The sequence below is a fragment of the Erythranthe guttata genome, chromosome 4, assembly GCF_056151865.1.
Source record: "Erythranthe guttata isolate IM_541 chromosome 4, IM_541, whole genome shotgun sequence".
Taxonomy (NCBI): Eukaryota; Viridiplantae; Streptophyta; class Magnoliopsida; order Lamiales; family Phrymaceae; genus Erythranthe; species Erythranthe guttata.
In genome coordinates this window covers 7,927,829-7,950,529 of record NC_142536.1, presented here as the reverse complement: position 1 = coordinate 7,950,529, position 22,701 = coordinate 7,927,829, and the positions used below count along the sequence as shown (strand labels likewise).

The following is a 22,701-nucleotide window of genomic DNA, read 5'->3' as shown; positions in this document are numbered from 1 at the left end:
TTTAGATCTTTTATGCTTTCCTTTTTTTACAAAAACGAATTGCAATTCACTATATATAAATGATTGCGCTGCAGATTCTGAGGACTCATGTTGTCAGAAAGACTGTTAATCCCGAATGGCATGACGATTTGACAATTGCTGTTTTAGATCCTAGCCAACCAATTTCTGTTAACAAATGTGATAACAACTATAAACTATTTTTGTAAAGTAATTACTTTTTGACGCAGAACGGAAGCACGGTAAAGAATTAATTTCTACGAATTAATTCTATAGAACAAAATAACATTCGGAATCCACCGAAAACTCTGGAATCCACCAGAAAAATAGAGAAAACTCTAAATATTTTATGAAAATTCGAAAATTCTTCTCAAAATAAAGTCCTAACGCAGCTATTTATACTAAAAAACTGAAAACCCTAATTAAACTAAGAAACTACTAAAAATTATCAAAAACGGAACGAGTTAGAGTCTGATTCTAGTAGATCTCGTAATTTTGGGAACAACCCAATTTACGGAATCCTAATCCGATTTTTCTATGATTTGATATTAATTTTCTAGTACTTGCCTAAAATAGCAAAAACGAACTTTTGGGAGTCTAAACGACGTTGGATTGCTGAAATTTGACGTGATTCATGAGCTTTGCTAATGAGTTTTGTTGCTTGCGCCGTTTCACTTGAGATAGAGTTCGTTTCGTACTCAAATACAATTTGAGTTCGTCGAAAACCCTTATTTTTCCATAATTTCTTGCGATATTTCCACCAATGCCCATTAATAACCCTTCTACGAATTAAATAGTTATTTTGCAACTCAATTCCAATTTGACGTTCTTTATCAATCTCCTCTTCTTCAAAAGAGAAGACCTCGAGCTATGATCAAAATATTGCGATGCATATTTCTTTGCAAACAACTTCAAGTACTCCACCAATATTCCCCACTCAAAAGTCTCGCTTACTAAATCTTCCTCTAAACGAGGCATTAGAAATATTGGCTTCTGAATCGAAAATTCCAATGGCTCCACCAATTTCTCCGATACAACAACTTCACAGCAAACACTATCTACAATTAGATCACATACCTCAACGCAGTTCACTTGTCCATTCTCTTCTCGTGCACCTTCCTCTTCTTGAACAAATTTCACAACTTCCAATTCTTCCTCAAATTTGTTTTTAACACCCTCTTTAAACTCGTCGACTTCTTCTTCTAGCTTGCTAATATTCTCTTCTACTCCATTGTCGCTCTCTTCAACTTTGTTGATGCTCGCTTCAAGCTCGTTGACTGTTCCTTCAACTTCGTCGACGTTCACTTTGACTTCGTTAATATCATCGTTAATAATAGCTACGCTAATTTTAACTTTTGAATCAACAATTTCGTCTTCAACTTCGTTAAATCCTACGCCATGATCCTCCACCAAACTAGGTGCTTGAATAACGAACGAAGTATCTTCTACCTCCTTAACTTTGACAACGGGTGGAACATCTTTGGTTTTTCTAGAAGAACTATTTCGCTTCTCATAATATTCCTCCCTCCATGCTAACTCTTGAGCCTCTTAAAGGGTGTAGAATGTATGCCACACCATCCTGAGACGTATTGAAATATTCAATCCTGTCAAGTACCGTGAAATTTCCGTACTTTCGGATTCTTGCAGGTTATTTAAGTTTGCTAGTCTCATAAACTCAGTAGTATACTTGTTAACAGATCTACTCCCTTGTATATAGTTGAAATAGACGTTGCTCATAACCTAGGGGTAAAAAACGATCCATCAACATTTTTCTCATCCTTCTCCATGATTGGATTGGAACTTTTTCTTGTCTAGCTCTCTTCCACTTTATCCCATCCCACCATGCGGTTGCACTACCTTTTAACTCACACCTCACCAATTTTACCATCTTATTCGGCAAAATATCCATCAATTCAAAATACCTTTCCACTTCTGAGACCCAATCGATAAAGTCCTCAACTTCAAGAAAATTTGCACTAAAAGAAGGAATTTCAGCTCTTACCTGATATTTATCACGATCCTTTTGCCTCCCTCTAGGCGGGTTTTCTTCAAACTCAGAGTTGCCGCTTACCTTTGAATAGTCGTCATACCTTGATTGAAGTTGAATAGGTCCATGATAATTGTGTCTAACATATTCACCTCGGGCTACACCGTCGGCAATCATCGTGTTAGATTCAATCCTTCTGTTGTTGTTGTCAAGCGCAAATCCCTCGCGCACCAACCGCAGATTTTGCAGTTTTTCAACCCCGCGGTCATCGCCAACGTAGTTGTTGTCTGCATGTTTCGCACCTTTCGCCATCTAACCAGGAAAAACCTCGCTACTGATGCCAACTGACGCAGAACGGAAGCACGGTAAAGAATTAATTTCTACGAATTAATTCTACAGAACAAAATAACATTCGGAATCCACCGAAAACTCTGGAATCCACCAGAAAAATAGAGAAAACTCTAAATATTTTATTAGAATTCGAAAGTTCTTCTCAAAATAAAGTCCTAAGGCAGCTATTTATACTAAAAAAATGAAAACCCTAATTAAACTAAGAAAATACTAAAAATTATCAAAAACGGCAAAAACGAGTTAGAGACTGATTCTAGTAGATATCGTAATTTTGGGAACAACCCAATTTACGGAATCCTAATCCGATTTTTCTATGATTTGATATTAATTTTCTAAAACATGCCTAAAATAGCAAAAACAAACTTTTGGGAGTCTAAACGACGTTGGATTGCTGAAATTTGACGTGATTCATGAGCTTTGCTCATGAGTTTTGTTCCTTGCGCCGTTTCACTTGAGATAGAGTTCGTTTCGTGTTCAAATACAATTTGAGTTCGTCGAAAACCCTTATTTTTCCATAATTTCTAGCGATATTTCCACCAATGCCCATTAATAACTCTTCTACGAATTAAATAGTTATTTTGCAACTCAATTCCAATTTGACGTTCCTTATCACTTTTTTACCTAGCATTTTAACAATCTTACTCGTTTTTTTCTTGATCCAGTCAGCTTATTAGAAACCGTAATACCTATATGCTGATTCTATGTGTACGTATGGTTGTAGACGGTGTACGACATAAACATGTTCAGTGTGGATGAGAAGATAGGAGACGCAGAGTTTGATATTAGACCATTTGTACAAGCGTTTAAGATGCATCCAAATGCCCTACCTAACGGTACAATAACCACAAGAATATTGCCTTCAAGCTCGAATTGCCTGTCTGAAGAGAGTTTCATTTTCTGGAAGGATGACAATCTAATGCAGGATATGTGCCTCGGATTGAGAAATTTCGAATCTGGCCAAGTCAAACTTCAGCTGCGGTGGATTGATATTCTTCAAGGCTTCGAATAATTTTATTTTTCTTTATTTCCTTCTTTCTTTTGTATTTATGTTGTCATTACCAGTTTCATATTGTGAAATGGCTAATCCAGTTACAAAATTTTGACTTCTGCAGTCCATTTGGACTTCTGAAAAATTTAAAATAAAAAATTCTGAAAGGGCTAATCCCCATCCGATCGGTCCGGTTTACACCCTTAAATTCTATATGTATTAATGGGATAAATTTCAGGCACCCTCACCGAACCATTGCCATATTCACAATTACACCCCAAACATTTAAATTTTTGACGTTCACTTCCCTGAACTATCAACTTGACAATAAATTCGACAACTTATGATTCATATGTAACTCGACAACATCAATGTTCACTGATAACAACAAAAATGGGCAATGAAATATATATACATACACACATACATCTATATCTATACTTCTTATAAAATGATGAATCTTAGTATGATTTCTTCCATTTTTTTTGGACTAAAATGCCCCTACGGCCTCTTTTGGTTGGGCCGATCTGGGTGGATTGATCCTCTAATCCACTCAGATCTTTGATTTGGTTCACAACTAGCGGGCTACAGATTGATCTTGGGCCCGGGTACCCATCCGGCAAATGGCGGATCGCACATCAGGCCAAGGGAGGTGAGTTTAGGTGATCCGTCTAAATGTCAGCCCAAACCACCATGTTCTTTTACTATTTTGTCCTCACTTATTTCATGTATTTACAAAAGTACCCCATATAAATATCAATTCTCATCCCCAAACCGAAGACTGATACCCTAGAACACAAATCCCGTATTTGCGATTTCACCGGCGTTAAACCTAATTCCACTCCGTTTCTCGATTGTGTGGAGATTGCAATGGTTTGTAGGTAATCGATTGATCGTTTATGTTTTATTAGGGCCCCCTATTCTGGAATATACGCGCAGCAGCTTTTCCGATCGTCGGTGGATCGGTGAGCCCTGCCAGAGTTACACCTTCTGGAAAACGGACAATTTCCGGCTTCCACTACACTATCTTCGTTGTCAGGTTAGTGAACAAATTTCCCGACCTTTTTTTGGAAAAATTGATTGAACAATTCCTTGTCATTACCAATATAAATGAATGAGGGAGGAGTTATATTTTCAAATGGGAGGTAGGGCCTGGTTATGACAAAGGTGAAAAGTGCAACTGGTTTTTGTCGATTGAGTGAGAAGGTTGAATTCTCACCACCAAGCACTTTGGAAGAATTGGTGAAATGTGAAATAATTTTGCCAACCAACAACAACTAATTTCAAACAAGTAGAAAATAAATTTGTAGTATTTGAAATTGAAAATTGACCCATCTAAAACTGTGATTTTAAATGGTCATATTTATAATATTTTCAAATTGACCCGTAAGTGCAAATCACTAAATAGTTTGACCTTATATTTTTGCCGTTTACAATTAGAACAAGGCGGAACATGCATTGCACAATTTCTTCGTTGCTAACGGGTTTCCATACTACGACACTTGTGAGTTGGTGTTTGTGGAGAAAGAAGCGGGGGCGATTGAGTTAAGTGTCGACACAGACTCGCGATTGACGAAGGAGTTGGATCGGGCATTGAGACAGATATATGAAGATGATGGGCCGTTTGAGTTTGCCCCACTAGACGAGGCATATGCAATGGTTCCGTATGAGGGGGGCTCGGAACGAGAACTGCCCTATTGTGCCGTATGAGGGTCTGAATGAAGTTGAACCGAGGGTTATTATAGCGACGAGACCGAGGGGTTCTTGGATTTTACGGATCGTTGATATCGAGCCAAGTAACTCGGTCATTGTGTTTTCCAACATTGCTATGCATTTATTTTTCGTTTAAGCACATTTGAACCCTTGTATTTGTTTTATCGTCTTTATGTTTTTGTGATTCTGTACTAGTTTGTTTTTCAATTATCGAACTTCTGTTATTATTCAACTTTAATTTTCGTGTGATTCCGTACGACTTTAATTTCCAATTATCAAACATCTCTATCACTCCAACTTTGGTTTTTATATTTTCACTTTAACATTTGTATGTTTAATATTAAGTGTATCTTCAAAATGCATAAGAAAAATTTAAGCATATATTTCCAAAATTCTGGACAGTAGAAAATTCATTAAAATTAATGTTGCTAAGTTAAACAAACAAACATATGTTGTTAAGTTATATATTCAATATAAGTTTATAAACCTAAATACGTGAAAATATTTATAAGTATTTATAAACCAAAATACAATAGAACATGTAAACTTAAAAAACAATATTTATAAACATTATTGAGTGGCGGCGACGAAACATGAAAAATAATATTACAAACCGAAATACAAAGGCGAGAAAATTTAATACTAACACAGAAAAACTAGTCGACTACATGGAGGTGGAAAAATACTACGGTAAATACTAATATTAATAGTATGGAAAAATATTAGGAAAAACTAGCCGAAAACATGGCGATTGGAAAATTTGGACTGCCGTTGTTCAATCCTAAACGATACACTCTTAGAATGATGCCTAGTAATCGTTTGCCCCGTCGATTGGCCCCTTGCCGTTATCTCTCTTTGAGGGGCGGTTTGACCCGGACGAGCGAACAAAATTGGAGGGGCGATTTTATAAAACAAGAAAAATGGTTGTCGTAAGAAGTGGTGGGTTCAAACAGTGTTTTTCATTATTTTGGGGTATATAATATAATAATACAAAAAAGAGAGAAAGGGTGGCATGGTAAATAACCACATTATCTGTCCCAATCAACCCAACCATTTGTGAGATTAGCACACCTAGTTTCAATCCCATGGACCCGAATCCCACCAACCAAAACCGAGATCCCATCCAACTAACATCAATCCATACAGTAGAATTTCAAAAAGAACCCCAAATCCCATCCTATCCCATCAACCCAACCAAAAGAGGCCTACGAGTATATTAGAATAAGTACAATTGAAAGGTAACTAAGTCACAGTAATTTATAATAATTTAACTTATTAATATTTGTGAATATTAAATTACTGTTTCATTAGTAAATTGGCATGTATATGAATATTTTATTAATCCCATCATAATAATGACGGCTGGTTTTCTCGATGGTCCGGGAAGTTTCTTTTCTTTTTCCACCATATTGATGCAGACATTCAAATGCTACTTAATTTAGAATTTTCGGGGTCTTAGTTACAAGTTAAATTTAGAATTCATAATTTAGAATTCATAATTTAGAATTTAAGTGCAGACATTTAAATGTTACAAGTTAGAGTAAGGTTGTGTTTTATAGCTCTTAATAACCTCTTAAGCCACATTTATTCAGCATGTTTGATGCAAGCCTCTGAATTGAACAATTTAGTGCTAACCGATTCAGCTAAAAAATTGGAGCTTATTCATTAAGTGGCAATATTTTGTACCAATTTATTCTCATAATTAAAGTTTGATATCTCCTACCACTTTTTTCTCTTCCCTCAAATGTTAAAGGATGCACACAGCTGCAGGCGAATGGTCCGAAAAATTTGTCCTTCAATTAAAAATTCAATTTTCTTTTCTTTTATCTAAAAGATATTTTTAGTTAAATATAATGAATTATATTCAAAAATTACACTTTTATATATTTTTCATAATTAGGACTAGATTTATTCAGACATATTTATTTTTATCAAAACAAGTTGATCACATTTTGAGGCCTATATAAATATGATTTCTCACGGACTTGTCCTACTGTTGGTATAGTGAAACTTAATTTTCATACTTTTTAACTAATTTTATCGATTATGTGTTTTTAGTGAAATTTTAAAATTAGAAGTTTACTTTAATATATTTTTCAGAAATACATATTTTAGATTTACACTATTTAATTTTTTTCAAAGTAAATTTAACAAAATAATAATTACAAGGGTCATAATTAAAATTTTATTTAGGTAGTATTGATAATTTTGTTAAATATAAATATATGTTCAACAATTATGAGGACTAATATAGTCAAATTACATTATTCAAATACAATATTTTTCAGTTATCAAACAAACTTAAACGTTCAACATTCAACATTTCGACACTGATTTTAATCATCCAGACATGTATTCAGCATTCGGTGTTCAGTGCTTAATTTTGTCAAACACAACATAATATTAAGTGGAAATGTACAAGCCATGGTCAAGATACTCACAATTGTTGGAATAAAAATCGTTTTTCTTTTGTGTAAAAACAAAATCGCCTCTCTTTGTGTAAAATAACCTAGATTCCACCCAATTTTTTTTACATATCTACCAGACCTACTCAGAAGAAATGTCGTCCCAAGAACACGAAGGGCACGGTCAAAATCTTGAATGTTTTCATCGCTTCTAAGAAGCCACCAATACATTAAAAAGTTTTGGAATGTTTGCAAAGTTCAACAGTGTGTGTGATATCAATGGTAAGGATAATTTGAAGTATTGAATATCTCATTCGAAGTTGTCATATTATTATCTTTTATGTGACTTTGCATACTATGTGCAGGATAGTGTGGAAGATTAATAGAAAATATTTTACGTCTATATATTATAGAAATATACATAATTGAAAAAATATACAATGTTAAATTTTCAAAGAATATCGGTTTTTGGATGACTTTTAATATTTTCTACAATGATACATGCATATTTGGTTGATATATTTTGATATTTCTGAATCCTTCGAGTATATCCATGATGCAGGTCATATGTTAGAGAGACAAGATCAACAAAGACGCGAAATGGGAAATAAGAAGGAAGTGTAACTATGGGGTGGTAAACGATGAGCCGGCTCGAAAAAAACTCGAATTCGGACTCGAGTCGAGCTCGAACTCGAGCTCGTGAGCTTTCTGACGAGTCGAACTCGAGCTAGGTTTTAGTTGTTCGTGAGCTCACGAGCCGGCTCGCGAGCAATATTTATTATTTTTCTTAAATTATTAGTTTTATATATTTATTTTTTATTTAAATAATGTATAAAAATATAAAATATTATAAAATAAAATAAAAATATTAAAAAATATATATAATTACAATTTATTGTTTATTTTGTAATTTTTTTAAAATAATTTTTAATAATAATAATAATAAAAAAAAAAATGAGCTTGGGCTCGAGCTCGAGCCTGCCAAAAGAGGCGAGCTCAGCTCGTTCACACCCCTAAGTGTAACCTTCGTAATCGGTTGCTCTTCAGAAGGAAGCCGTATCAAAATGTCAAAACGTGGTAAGATTGATGACTAATTTCATGAACTTCAAAGTTTAAGGACTAAAATCATTTTCGATGCCAATAGGGATCAAAAGGGTAATTATCCGTATTTATAACCATTAACTTATGGATTAATCTCAAAAAAGCCCATGAAAAAGACACTTAACTAAAAGAGGGACATCCAACTTTTTTGTCTTTCAAATAAATCCAGCTCATTCAAATTTATTTGCAAATAAGGGAAATCCTTTTATATATACCAAAATTACCATCAATTTATTGAAACCCAATTCAACTCCAATTTCATGATTTACACCACAATTTAGCCCAATTTCACCAATTAACATATTTTAACCATAATTTCAATTTTGACCCTAATTTTGACCTGCAACCATTGGAGACCGCCGGTCTCCGACGTTGACCTTTTTTTTTTTGATAATTTTTTTTTTCAGATTTTTTTTCCGGTAGGTCAACTGCCGTTGAGCGCCTGGTCTCCGGCGTTGACTTTCTTTTTTTATTTTTAATCCTATATTTTTTTTCCTTAAAAAATATATTTTAATTAATATTACTGTCTTGGCTGCTAAATTACTGTCTCCAACAGTTATTTAACTGTCGGAGACAGTAATTTAATTGTTAATTGACTTTATTCTTAATTTTTTTTAATTAATATTACTGTCTTGGTTGCTAAATAAATGTCTCCAGTAGTTATTTAACTGTCGCAGACAGTAATTTAACTGTTAATTGACTTTTTTTTCTCTCAAAAAATATTTTAATTAATATTACTGTCTTGGCAGCTAAATTACTGTCTCCAGGAGTTATTTAACTGTTAGGGACATTTAACTGTTAGGGACAATAACTTAACTGTTAATTGACTTTGTTTTTCTTAAAAAAATATTTTAATTAATATTACTGTCTTGGCTGCTAAATTACTGTCTCCAGCAGTTATTTAACTGTCGGAGACAGTAATTTAACTGTTAATTGACCTTTTTTTTCTTACAAAAATATTTTCATTAATATTACTGTCTTGACTGATAAATTACTGTCTCCAGCAGTTATTTAACTGTTGGAGACAGTAATTTAACTGTTAATTGAACTTTTTTTTCTTAAAAAAATATTTTAATTGATTTTTTTTTTCAAATTTCTTTTTTTCTTAAAATAAGTTATTTTAATTAATATTACTGTCTTGGCTGCTAATTACTGTCTTAGACAGTAATATTATTGTTTGGAACAATAATATTAGTAATAGTACTGTTCGGAAATATAATATTCATAATATTATTGTCCCAAACAGTAATATTACTGTTTGAGACAGTAATTTAGCAGCCAAGACAGTAATATTAATTAAAATAATTTTTTCGAAGAAAAAACAAATTTAAAAAAAAAAAGTCAACGGTGGTTGACCGGCCGGAAAAGAATTTTAGAAAAAAAAAGGGTTTTCTCAAAAAAAAAATCAACGCCGGAATCTGGCCGGAAAAAAAAAATTCAGAAAAAAAATTATTTTTTGAAAAAAAAAATTCAAAAAATTATTATTTTGGGGGTTAATGTGATATATTTATTTAAATTCGGGATCAATGTGTAATATTAAGGAAGTTAGAGCATAATGGATGGAATTGATAAGAATCATATTATGGAGGGTATTTTAGACTAAAGACACGGGGATGAATTTATTTGAAAGACTGTTTTATTTGTGGACCAATATGCATTTACGCCTCTTGTGATGGACCTTTTTGCCTTTCGCCCTTAACTTATTTTGTTAGAGCTAATTGCACAGAACCCCTGTGCAATCTTGAATGACTAAAAAATTCCCTATGTTAAAACAATTAACACAAATCCCCTACGTTATTTTATATGAAGCACACTGCCGCTTCGTTAAAATTAGGTGTTGACTTTTATACAATGACTAATTTGCCCTACAAAAGAAACATGAAATTGTAGAAGAAAAAAAATGACACAAAAGAAATTCGAACAAAACCCAATGCCATCTTCTCCAACACACAGAAAAATCTTATTAAAAGAAAACTCTTGAAAAAAAAAGGTGTGAAAAAAGGAGGAGCAATTGCTCTTTTTCCCTTTTTTTTTAATAATTCTTCACTCAAATCCTCCCCAAAACATTCATCTCCTTAGATTATTATAATTTTCAGTAATCATTCCTCACAAGTCGCCAGAATCGAAGTGTTACTGTTCAATTTGTCCGAAAAATGATTTCCCGCGTCGAATCTACATCGAACCAAACCCCACATTTAGAAATTGCCAACCATCGATTTCGCCGGAAAATGTTTGCCCCATAGAATTACCTTTAAACAGGCCCCCACCCTTATTTCTTGTCGGAATAACTCCCCGTAGTCGGAGGGCGGTGGTGGGAGGCAGGGGCGGACCCAGGGGGGTTTTCTTGGGGCTGAAATATAGGAGTAATTTAAGAGAAGTTTTTTTTTGGTTTTGGGGACTAAAGTGTAAAAAAATTAAAAATTTGGGGGGAGGGGGCGAAAGTGCATTAATTAATCCATAAATACCAAAAAAAAAAAAAAAAAAAAAAAAAACAGCATAGAAAAAAAACTTGGGGGGGGGGGGGGGGGGGGGGGGGGGGCACCCCAGCCTTAGGCATGGGTACGCCCCTGGTGGGAGGAAAGGGGCGGCTGTAGGAGGAGGAAATTCGGGGAAAAAGACGATTTTTTAAGAGTTGGATCGTGAAGCATGGTCAAATATACTTTTTTGTACGTACCCTCAAATTTTTAGACCTCTTGTAATTTTTTGGTTTATCTTCCATATATTAAAGTTATCATATATGATGCAACATTACATATATGAGTTCATATAAATGGGATGCACATTTCCTGTATGCAGCAAATGAAGAACAAGAAAAAGAGAAACAGAGGATCAAGTGTGCACTGCAACAATATCGGAAACTACTTAAAGAATATTGCGGGGAAGTTGCTGCCGCTGTGGGGTAATTTGCTATCTGGCTTTGTTTCTTTTCAAAGTGTAAGTAATTTCGTTACGAAATGAGTATCAAATTTTTCATGTTAAAAATATACTATATATTATTTTATATAAGTTATTGTTGTATATGTTATTAATTAATGTTTACAATATAAAGTATTGGTAATTGATCTAATTCTAGGTAGTGGTATATCGTCCATGCTATACAAGAAGGACAAGTGCAACATGATTAACTCAATAAGTATTTTAAATTAGGGTTTATTAGGGATAACCCCTTGTTCACATTTTCTAATGAGGTAGATCCAATTTTTTTTCCCCTTTTTGAGATAGACCCAATTTTGACAACTTGGCAAAATTTATTATGTAATTTTCCTTTAACACCCCTGTTTTATTTTTAATCCGCATTTATTTCCTTTACTACGTGATTTGAGATTTGCTAATACGTTGCCTAAAATCACGGAATAAAACAGCGTGAGATCATTGGCCGTTATATCAAATCGTGTCTATCAAATCGTGTAGAATTTTTTTTTGAAGATTTATCCAGCGTTTCATCGTTTTAATCGCTTTTTAATGTCTACGGTGGTCAGAAGTTTTTAAGAGTTGTGTTGATACTTGATTATATATACATCGTTATTTTCGCCGGATGATGTTTGTTTGGAAGAGGATTGACATAGTTAGAAGAGGATGGTTCACGCAGATCGGACCAGAGTTGTTTTATATGAGCTTCGTAGTTGGTTTATGCAATAATCGGAATAATTGTCCGCTGTGGTCGAGTGAGTTTTTCATCCCAATCGATAGTTGCTTTATTTGTTTATAGCAGCCGATTTAAGTGTGCTGGGTAGTACATTAAAAAATCGTTCGTAGTCTTGTTTAATTCAGTTTCCATATTTATTATTATTTTTCCAATAGTCAATCAACTAAACCCATAGTCGCATTAGATACATGGGATAGTCTATTAAAAGATATGGGATAGTCTATTAATTTTAAAAGACCCATCCGCCGCCGTCACTTCTCAAATCTAGGGTTTTGTTCATTCTTAGGCCCATAGTCGATTAACGAGATCCATAGTAAAACTATACTAGTGTGCTAGTATATTAAATGATATGAGACAGTCTATTAAGAAAAACCCTAGTCCCACAACATAAAAACCCGAACCCCCTAAAACCCTCCTCTCTTCTCGCGACAACTCTGCCTCAATCGGCGTTCACTCCATCCCGATGACAATGTTAGCTATTCGGAGAATGTTTGGAATCTCATCTCCCTACATCCGTCATTACTCCGCCAAGATCTCCCCCGAAGCTCCGATCTCCTCCGGCAACCCTCCGCTCCATCCTTCCGAGCCCGCCCCCAAGGTTCTCTTTTTCTGTATTCATCCCCACCGCATTTCATCAGCTCAGGTTTTGATTTGTTTATTCATTTTTATTTTGAATAAAAATTGATTAAAATTTTTATGTTTTTATTCTTGCTATTGGGTCTCAAGTGGGAAGCCCCACCGATGGGAAAACTCAAAATATCGACGGATTATTCAGCCAAGTTTGTGGAGATTAAGGATAAATCAAAGTCTACAAGTCAGGGCCGTATCGTAAAAAAATCAATTCTTACGGGTGAGGGCAGTGGTGCCGTAATCAGAAACCACCTCGGGGAGGTGCTTCATAAACAAGTTTGGAAAAACACATCGGGCAAAACCAATGTAGGAGAGCTACAGGCCTTTTTGAATAGTTTGGTGTGGTGCTTAAAACTTTTTCCGAAGAAAGAAGACAGAGAGAAATTAATTTTTGAGACAGATTCCAAAAACTTGGCTTATGTAATCAACAATGGGAGTGGCTACAGGGATGCGGATGCTCAAGAGATATTAGACACTGTGCGAACTGATATGACAAAGTTCAATATTACTAGTATTCTCCACGTCGTAAAGGCGAAAAATCAAACAGCAGACGCTTTGGCCAATCTAGGCCAACTTGGTGCAGATATCACAGATAGCACGAACATGGAGGTCGATGAGACCTCTAAATTTGAATTTGATGAGATAGATCACTATAAAAAAAAATATACCAAACATGTTGAAGAAGACAAAAAGGGCTTGTCGCTTCTCTTTTGAAATTATGAGATTATTAATGTACTATTTTATTGGTTATGTTGGAATACTTTACGTTTGTGTTGTTCTCAATGTTCTTGTCATTTCAGTGCTATATTGTTTGTAACACAATTTCATGTCACTACTATAACCGTAATATACTATCATATAAGATTAATGTACTATATTGTAATTATTAATATACTAGGTGGATGAATAATACGGGATACATAGTCGATTATCGAGATCCATAGTCGAATTAGCTCAATAACACAGTCTATTACATGATATAAGGAAAATTACCCTAATTGATTAGTATTTCAAACAAACATATTATTCAGTTTCCATATATATTATTATTTTTCATATATATTATTACTTACCCTAATCGTTTTCATATAATAAGGAAAATTACCCTAATTGATTAGTATTTCAATCAAACATATTATTCAGTTTCCATATATATTATTATTTTTCCAATAGTCAATTAACTAAAAACATAGTCGAATTAGATACATGGGATAGTCTATGATAAGATATGAGATATTCTATTATATTTAAAACACAAATCCGACGCCGTCACCGCTCAAATCTAGGGTTTTGATGATTCTTCGGCCCATAGACGATTAACGATACCCATAGCAAAATTATATCTGTTGTATAGTGTATTAAGTGATATGGGATAGTATATTAATACAGATGTAATTCGACTATGCATCTCGTTAATCAACTATGGGCCGAAGAATCATCAAAACCCTAGATTTCAGTAATCCTACATTTGAGAAACCCTAGATTGGAGCAGTGACGGCGACGGCGACGGCGGCCAACGACGCTATCACTTCGGTATGCGATTATAACATATCTGCAATTACACAAACGTGATAGTCGATTTAGCCAAAACATATCAACAAATCGATGGACGATAGCGACCGGCGAAGACGTACCTACGGCGGCTTGCTCGGAGTCCACGAAAATCATCGTTTCACGGCAGTGCAAATTTCGCCGGTCGGGAGGTTTTGCAGCTTTTTTGATAGTGGGTTTGTGGTGATAACGTTTTAACGGGAAAATAGGGAGATATTTGATATTATTTCAAAAGGTAAAGTAACGGGATTTGTGGGATTTGATTGAGGGTAATTATGTAATTTACAAACGTTTGGGTTTTTATCAAAATGGCAAGGTTAAGTTTGGGTCTACCCCTATTATTTGAATGTTTAAGGGGGTTATGTCTAATAGACCCTTTAAATTAATAGAATGTTTGAAATTTTATGTAATGTTATTGCCTTACTAATACCAAAGTATTATACAAATCCGTGTGTATAGTATATTTAATGTTTATATACTACTTATTAAATAAGAATATTTAATGTTAATGGTATTAACTAGGGGTGCAAGTTGGAACGAAATTTCCAATTTCCGCCGGTTCCAATCCGAATAGTTCCGATTTTGGAACAACTTTTTTCATTCCGACTTCCGAAAATCCGGTTTCCGGTTTTTTCCGATTTTTTTGGATTGGAATTGGAATTATATAAAATATATATGGAATTTCCGATTTCCGGTCCGATTTAATTCTGAAATTAATTCCGGAAAATTCCGATTTTTTTCCGAAAAATACACTTATAAATATATATATATATATATATATATATATATATATATATATATATATATATATATATATATATATATAATTCTTATATAATTCTTATTTTCCGAAAAATACACCTATAGGGTTTGTTTTAGGATTTTGACATAATGAATTTTTGTTCGAAGTTTTATTGGAATTATGTTGTGTTTATTTTTATTAATTCTTTTGAACTGAAATTTAGTAGTTATTATTTTTACTTTTATCGACATGGATGTTCTTATTTTTTAAAAATTATGAACATTTTAGAAAATTTCGGCTAAGTTTTGAAATTTTAAAGCTTATGTGATTTCCGATTTTTTTCCGAAATTCCGAAATTTCCGGGGCTTTTGGAATTGGAATGAATTTTTAGATTACGAAAATTTTGGAATTGGAATTGGAATTGATTTTGTACTTCCGAATTTTTTTGGAATTTTTCCGAAAAGGCTAATTCCGATCCGATTCATCCGACTTTCACCCCTAGTATTAACTAATAACTATATAATTTATAGAGCAAACTTCATTTTGCACCCCCGTACTATGCGAAATATATCATTTACCCCATCCCCTTATGTATGGAAAACATCAAACACCCCATGTCGTTAGCATGTTTCCTAATTTCCGTTAGTCAAACCCTTTGACCGACTATTACAAAGAAATGTTGGCTTTTTTTTTTTTTTTTTTACGAAAATACCCCAAAAAATTTCTATATATCTTCTTAATTTTGATAAATGTTCATCTGATTAATTATTTTTTAGCATTTTTTTCACTTTATTCAGTCATTTTCTTTCTTTACTATTTTCAGCCATTTTTCTTTAAATTTTTTTGATAAGTCGAATAAATAAGAATGAAGCTTTGTAGATTATGAATGTAAAACCCACAAAAGATAAAACTAAAAGTCCTGAAATCTAAAAAAACCCCTAAAATTAGAATAAAACCATATGAAAGAATTACAAATTAAACTCAAAGCTTTTCATATTATTATAGGAAACTTCTTCGAGAAAGAAAACTGAAAATCTCTAAAATCAAACACTAAAATTGACAAAAATCTACAATTTGAACTTACGCTAAAAATCGTCAACAATCCACAAAAAGTACGCCTAAAAAAGTTAGCAATTATATAAGACATAAAGCAGGGTAAAGAAGTCATTGCATATACTCAGATTTAATACCGTTAAAGATTTGACCATTGACCGTTAAAAATAGGGAGGTATTTGATGTTTTCTATACATCTTGGGGTAAATGATACCGTTGACATAGTACAGGAGTGCAAAATGAATTTTACCTAGATTTATATTCGGGAGGTGATAAATGTCGTTTCAGTTTTCATAATGTCGTTTTGACTTCAAACGTGATTTTGACCATTTTCGAGTTTGAATTTGGCAAAATTCAGAACATGGAATTTGTAATTCTTTGAGTTAGCATTCTAATCTAATTTTAATCGCCAAGATTGGATGTCGGTTGAGAAAGTTATGCATGAATTAATGAACACTGCCCACAACTTTGATGTTTTAAATTATGTAAAATTTAAAACGTAACTCATGCATGCATAACTTTGTCACCCGACATCCAATCCAGGTGATTCATGTTGTATTGGAAAGTTATCTCAAAGGACTACGGTTTCCGTCTTTCGAACTTTGCCAAATTCAAAATAGAAAATAGTCAAAATCACTTTCGAAGTCAGAACGACATTAGTAAAATTAAAACGACATTTATCATTTCAGTTTATATTCATATAGTGAACACCAATCAAATAATCGGAGAAATACATAAACTTATAACATTCAGTGAACTTTTTTTTTCTTAGACTATCAAAAAACAAATATTATATGAAGGCCAGTAAGGGAAATATACATTAAAAATCTATGCACGAAAATGTGATAGGGTTCCAAAAGAAAAAAAAAGGTGGTTGCAAGGGAAAAAAAAAACTAAAAAGAAAAGGAAAGAAAATAATAAGTATAAGAAGAAGCAAAGTAAATAACATTTTTTATTGATAACTATGAGCACATCAAATTTTGGGAAAAGATAGAAAAAGATACCCAAATTATAAAGATATAATAAAACAAAATAAAATAAAATAAAAATTATTAGACTTATGAATGAAAATATAAGTAGAATGTATGAGTCTAAACATATTGCAATCTTAAATTAAGAGGGTGTTTGGCTAGTCTTATAAGTTATTAAAAATAACTTGTAAGACGTTTAAGAGTATAAACTTTTCTAAAGTATTTGGTAATTTAAAAAAAAATCTAAAAAAATTCAAAAAATAAGCGGCTAAAGAACAAATAAGATTTTAATTTTTTTTTAGCTCTACCTCACCTTTTTATTTAAGATATTACATTGAGTAAAAATAGTTATAAGAAGATAATATCATTATCCAAACACTTTAAAAATTAATTTAAGAAATAAGGCGTAACATCATCAACGTTTAGAAGGTGTTTGACTAAGCTTTTAAGCTGTTAAAAAGAAGTTATATATGTTTAAGAGCTGATAAGCTCTTCCAAAGTGTTTGTTAATTTAAAAAAAAAAAAGATCTTAAGAATTCAAAAAATAAGCTATTAAAGAGCAAATAAATGAACTCAAGACGTGCAACGCACGTCCACTTTCCTAGTATTTTAAAATATCTCAAAGGGAATATTGGTAGGGTGTTTATGATGAAGACCTTATTGTTATCAAATGTCAAATGTTGACAGAGTCGCTAATTAGACAACTTAATTATGACTTTGCTCTTCTTGTTAGTGTCTAAGAAATCAACAAGTTTTTTTCTTAGCACTGCTACTTCAATAGTTTGCTAATCAATCTCTGAAATTGTTTGTAAAAACAAGATGGCTGCAGCTTATGCAGCTTTAGTTTCTCTCACTCATACTATTGATCAGATCCTCGATACACCTCCCACCCTTCATATCATTGTTGATAGAAAACAGATTGAAATTCTACAAAAAAAGGCAGACTTGTTGTTAGATTTTCTCGAAAATTATACAAGCACTAGAGGCGACCAAGAGATTGAACATTTGGAGATGATGATCGGCGATGCAGCATATGCAGCAGAATATATTATCGAATTCAATGTGATGAACCAAATTCTTGCAGCACGATCTAGATCAGATAGAGAAGAAAGCTCCAATCTCTTGTTTGAAGGTGTAGAAATTTCAATACAAGAGTTCCTTTTCATTGAGAAAGAGTTGGTGAAATTCAAGAAAGATATGCAACGACCTAATAACTACTACTTAACAACAACAAAAGCTAGTTCTTCTTCTTCTTCATCAAGGCCTCTTCTTCCGGCCGGTGGCAAAAACAAGATGGTGGGATTCAACGACCACATGGATGAAATTATGGGCGCTCTCTCCACCAACGAATCTAATCTTCGGATCATCTCTATTGTTGGAATGGGAGGCATAGGTAAGACTACCCTTGCCATTAATGTTTCTAACAATCCCTATATTGTGGAGCACTTTCAGCTACGTGCTTGGTTTACGGTATCCCAGGAATATACTGACAAGAAGATTCTCCTAGGCCTTTTGCATCAGATCAACAATACATATAGAAATGCACATGAGATCGATGATGATGATGATGATTATGCAATAGGAGACATACTGCACAAAACTCTATTTGGGAGGAAGTATTTGATAGTAATGGATGACATGTGGGATATCAAAGCATGTGATATGGTAAAAAGGTTCCTTCCTGATAATAATAATGGAAGTCGAATCTTGGTAACTACTAGGCTGATGAAGTTGGCTGTAGATATTGGATCTCGTGGCCCTTATCAACTGAATCTTTTAGAAAAATCACAGAGTTGGGATTTACTCCGTGAAAAGATATTTGCAGAAGAACGTTGCCCCGATGAATTGGAGGGAACTGGAAAAAGTATTGCAAAAAAATGCAACGGACTTCCATTAGCCCTTGTTGTGATTGCTGGGGTTCTTGCAAAGTCCAAGACAAAAGAACATTGGGTGTCAATTGAAAAAGATGTAACTTCAGCAGTAAACAATCAAGATGATGAGTCATGCATGAAGATACTATTGTTGAGCTATAATAACTTGCCTATACATCTAAAGCCTTGTTTCCTTTACTTTGCCGTGTTTCCTGAAGATCATATCATCAAAGTGGAAAGGCTGGTCAGGTTGTGGGTTGCTGAAGGATTTATTAGGCAGTGTGGGCATAAAAGCTTAGAAGAAATTGGAGAGGAGTACTTGGAGGATCTTATTGATCGAAATCTCATTTTGGTCGATTGGCGGTCAGTTACGGGAGAAGTGACCGACTGCCACATTCATGATGTTTTAAGTAACCTATGCAGAAGAGAAGCTCAGAAAGACAATTTTATTTTCTCGTTCGCTAGAAAGCTTTATAACCCCGATATATTAACTTTCATGAAGATCACACCACGTCTCAGCATTAATGGTGGAAAATGGAAAGGGACGAAACATAAGCCATATACATCACAGATACCTACACGGTCTTTGTTATGCTTCTCTAAAGGGGCTTCAACTGATTACACGACTCGTCGGTTTCCATTACTACGAGTATTGGATGTAGTTGATATATATCCCAAAGATGAGATTCTACAGCTAATTTACTCAAGGTATGTTTCTTGCATGGGTCTGATGATGTTGCCGTCTTCAATATCCCGACTTTGGAGCCTACAAACATTATTTGTTGATGGAGCGTTGATTCTGCCAGGTGAGATATGGCAGATGCCCCAACTTCGACATGTTGAGGCCAACTCTATTATCTTGCCCGATCCTCCGCCTCCAGATAATGTCCAGAAAATCATACTTCTTGAAAATTTACAAACACTTTCAGGAGTCGTAGATTTTGAATGCAGTGAAGCGGTAATTAATAGAATCCCTAATGTGAAGAAGTTGGAAATTGTTTGTGGGACAATTGGGTCTAATTGTTTAAGGAATCTTGGACTTCTCCATAAACTCGAACAACTTTATCTGAAATTAAATACTGGTACTAGTTGCTGTGGAGAAATTGTCTTCCCAAGTTCACTTAAAGAGTTGATGTTAAGTGAATGCAAGATTCCTTGGGAAGATATGTCAGTTGTTGGTTCTTTGCCCAACCTTCAAGTTCTCGAGTTGCGTAAAAATGCTGCTATAGGGCAAAAGTGGATTCCAAAAGAAGGGGAGTTCACTCGACTGAAGTTCCTATGGATTCACGAGTGTGAATTGGAGATATGGGAAGCAGACAACACACATTTCCCATGTCTAGAGCAGCTACATCTTGGATGCTTAAACCTCATCGAGATCCCTTTAGATTTTGCCGAAATATTACCACTTCGAGGGATTAACTTACATCACTATAGCAGCAATGACCTTTTGGCATCTGCAAATGAAATATCAGAGCGACGAGAGAACCTAGATTACGATGCTCTTTATGTTAATAATATTACATTTGGAGTGCTCAATATTTGGGTGAAGAGAGGTATTAATCTTGCTGTTGGTGGTGGAAATCCTTATGTTGTTATCACAATGGCCAATCAGGTTTCGTGTTCCTACTTTTTGATGGTTTTTTTTTGTTCATTAATGTTATTTTTACCTTCGTCATAATATTCTTTTAGACAAAAAGGATAACTCATTCGCATTAAATATGTTGTCTTTCGAATTTTCAAAAACAAATTTGCAATTTAGTATAAATCTTGATGATGCAGAGTGTGGAGACTCGTGTTGTGGCAAATGATGTTCATCCTATATGGGATGAGGCACTCACAATTTACGTTTTAGATCCTAGCCGTCCAGTTTCTCTGGTGAGATTCTCTAATTTAAGATAAAAATAAATTTCGCAACTAGTTTTGCAATATTTATTCTCACCATTTTTCTTCGTAGATCCAAAATCTGTAGTTTCAAATATGTTATGTGTATATGCTGATTCATAGTTTGTGATTCTTACCATTTTTCTTCGTAGACAGTGCGAGACCATAACAAGTTTAGCAACATGGATAACAAGATGGGTAATGCAGTGATTGATATTAAACCATTACTAGAAGCCGGTTGGGTGCATCAAAATGGCCTTCCAAACGGTACAATAATCACAAGAATATTGCCTTCAAGCTCCAATTGCCTGTCTAAAGAAAGTTCCATTGTCTGGGAAAATGGGAGAGTAATACAGGACATGTGCTTGAGATTGGAAAATTCCGAATGTGGCCAAGTCGAACTTCAACTCCGGTGGATTGATTAAATAGTATCTGGTGAAATCGAACTTCGGTCGAATGGTTGAAGTTCCTACTTCCACTAATTTAAGGGTGTGATTGGATCAAATTAACCATCGAGTAAAATAGTGAAATTGCAATGTAAAATAATTTATATGTTAAACGAAATCATAAATTTAAATGGAAATTTTGTTTTATTGTAATTTCGGACATGTATAGTAATTTTTTTAATTCATAGGAGGTATAGAAGAAGAAGAAATAAATGTAACATCAATTTGATTCATAAAATCGAAATGGCTAGTCCAAATAATTGGAGAAGAATGTAGTAGAAGGTGACTCGTTGGAGGTTATATTGCCGCAGTTAGTGAATCTTCAAGTTCCGAAGCTCCATACATGAATAACATAGAGGATATCGAGCGGGCGAGTGAGTAGTTTGAGAATTTTTTGATACAACACGTTTCAGGGGAGGCCAAATAAGTAGCTCATGAAGTAAAACAACTTTGTCGGAAGACCGATAATTTCTCTATTTAAGTGATCTATGTAGGAGAGAAGCTCAGAAACATAATTTTATAATCCCTTCCAAACTAGTAACCAGATCCTCCTCAGAATTAATGGTGGCCAATGTAAAGATATGACACTAACGACATCTATTCGGTCTTTCTTAACCTTTTATTCTGCGAATTTGTCTACTTATACTGCTCCTCGGTCTCCGTTAATACGGGTATTGGATGTGGTTGATAGATATGTCTCTTGCACGGGTTTGATCTTTATGTCGCCGTTTATATTATCCCGACTTTGGAGCCTACAAACCCTAGTTGTTGGTGGAGAGTTGACTCTCGCTATTGAGATATTGCAGATCCTCCTTCACGTGGCGAAAAAATCACAATGCTTGAAAATCTAAAAACACATTCAATAGTCAAAGATTTCAAATGTACTAAAGAGGTAACTAAACAAATCCCGAATCTGAAGAAGTTGGAGATTGTTTATCCGGCAATTGGATCTTATTGTTTAAGCAATCTCGGCTTTCTCCATAAACTTGAATCACTTAGTCTCGCATTTGTTGGTACGCTTGGTCTTTCCAAGTTCACTTAAAAAGTTGGCCTTAAGTGAATGCAAGAGAAGATATGCCCATTGTTGGTTCATTACCAAATCTTGAATTTCTCAAATTGTGGTCGAATTCCGCCGTAGGGAAAAAGTTGATTTTGAAATGAAGGGGAATTCGCTCGACTAAAGTACTTGTTGATTCATGAGTGTGAGTTGGAGATTTGGGAATCAGACAATACACATTTCCCATGTCTTGAGCAAATACATCTCGGAATCGTGAGACTGAATGAGTTCCCTTCAGATTTTGCTGAAATATTACCGCTTCAAGTGATCGACTTACACCGCTGTGAAAATTCCCTTTTGACATCGGCAAA

General features: G+C 34.1%; 2 protein-coding genes across 2 annotated transcripts; both read left to right on the top strand.

Moving 5' to 3' along the window:
- The first annotated feature begins 17,954 nt into the window (after positions 1-17,954).
- Positions 17,955-21,542, top strand: LOC148771049 (putative late blight resistance protein homolog R1A-10). Its single transcript, XM_088817460.1, has 3 exons — positions 17,955-18,528; positions 18,643-20,881; positions 21,040-21,542. The coding sequence occupies exons 1-2, from the start codon at positions 17,955-17,957 to the stop codon at positions 20,682-20,684; spliced, it is 2,616 nt and encodes an 871-aa protein (XP_088673586.1). The 3' UTR covers positions 20,685-20,881; positions 21,040-21,542.
- On the top strand, positions 20,780-21,312 carry LOC105972782 (protein C2-DOMAIN ABA-RELATED 4). Its single transcript, XM_012997761.2, has 2 exons — positions 20,780-20,881; positions 21,040-21,312. Exons 1-2 carry the CDS (start codon positions 20,780-20,782, stop codon positions 21,310-21,312), a joined length of 375 nt encoding a protein of 124 aa, XP_012853215.2.
- Positions 21,543-22,701: the final 1,159 nt, after the last annotated feature.

Coding starts and splice junctions, on each gene's coding strand:
- LOC148771049 (XM_088817460.1), top strand. CDS start 17,955: ATGGCTGCAGCTTATGCAGCTTTAGTTTCTCTCACTCATACTATTGAT. Junction 18,529..18,642: donor TGTTGGAATGGGAGGCATAG/GTAAGACTACCC, acceptor AGATTCTCCTAG/GCCTTTTGCATCAGATCAAC.
- LOC105972782 (XM_012997761.2), top strand. CDS start 20,780: ATGCAGAGTGTGGAGACTCGTGTTGTGGCAAATGATGTTCATCCTATA. Junction 20,882..21,039: donor CTAGCCGTCCAGTTTCTCTG/GTGAGATTCTCT, acceptor TTTTCTTCGTAG/ACAGTGCGAGACCATAACAA.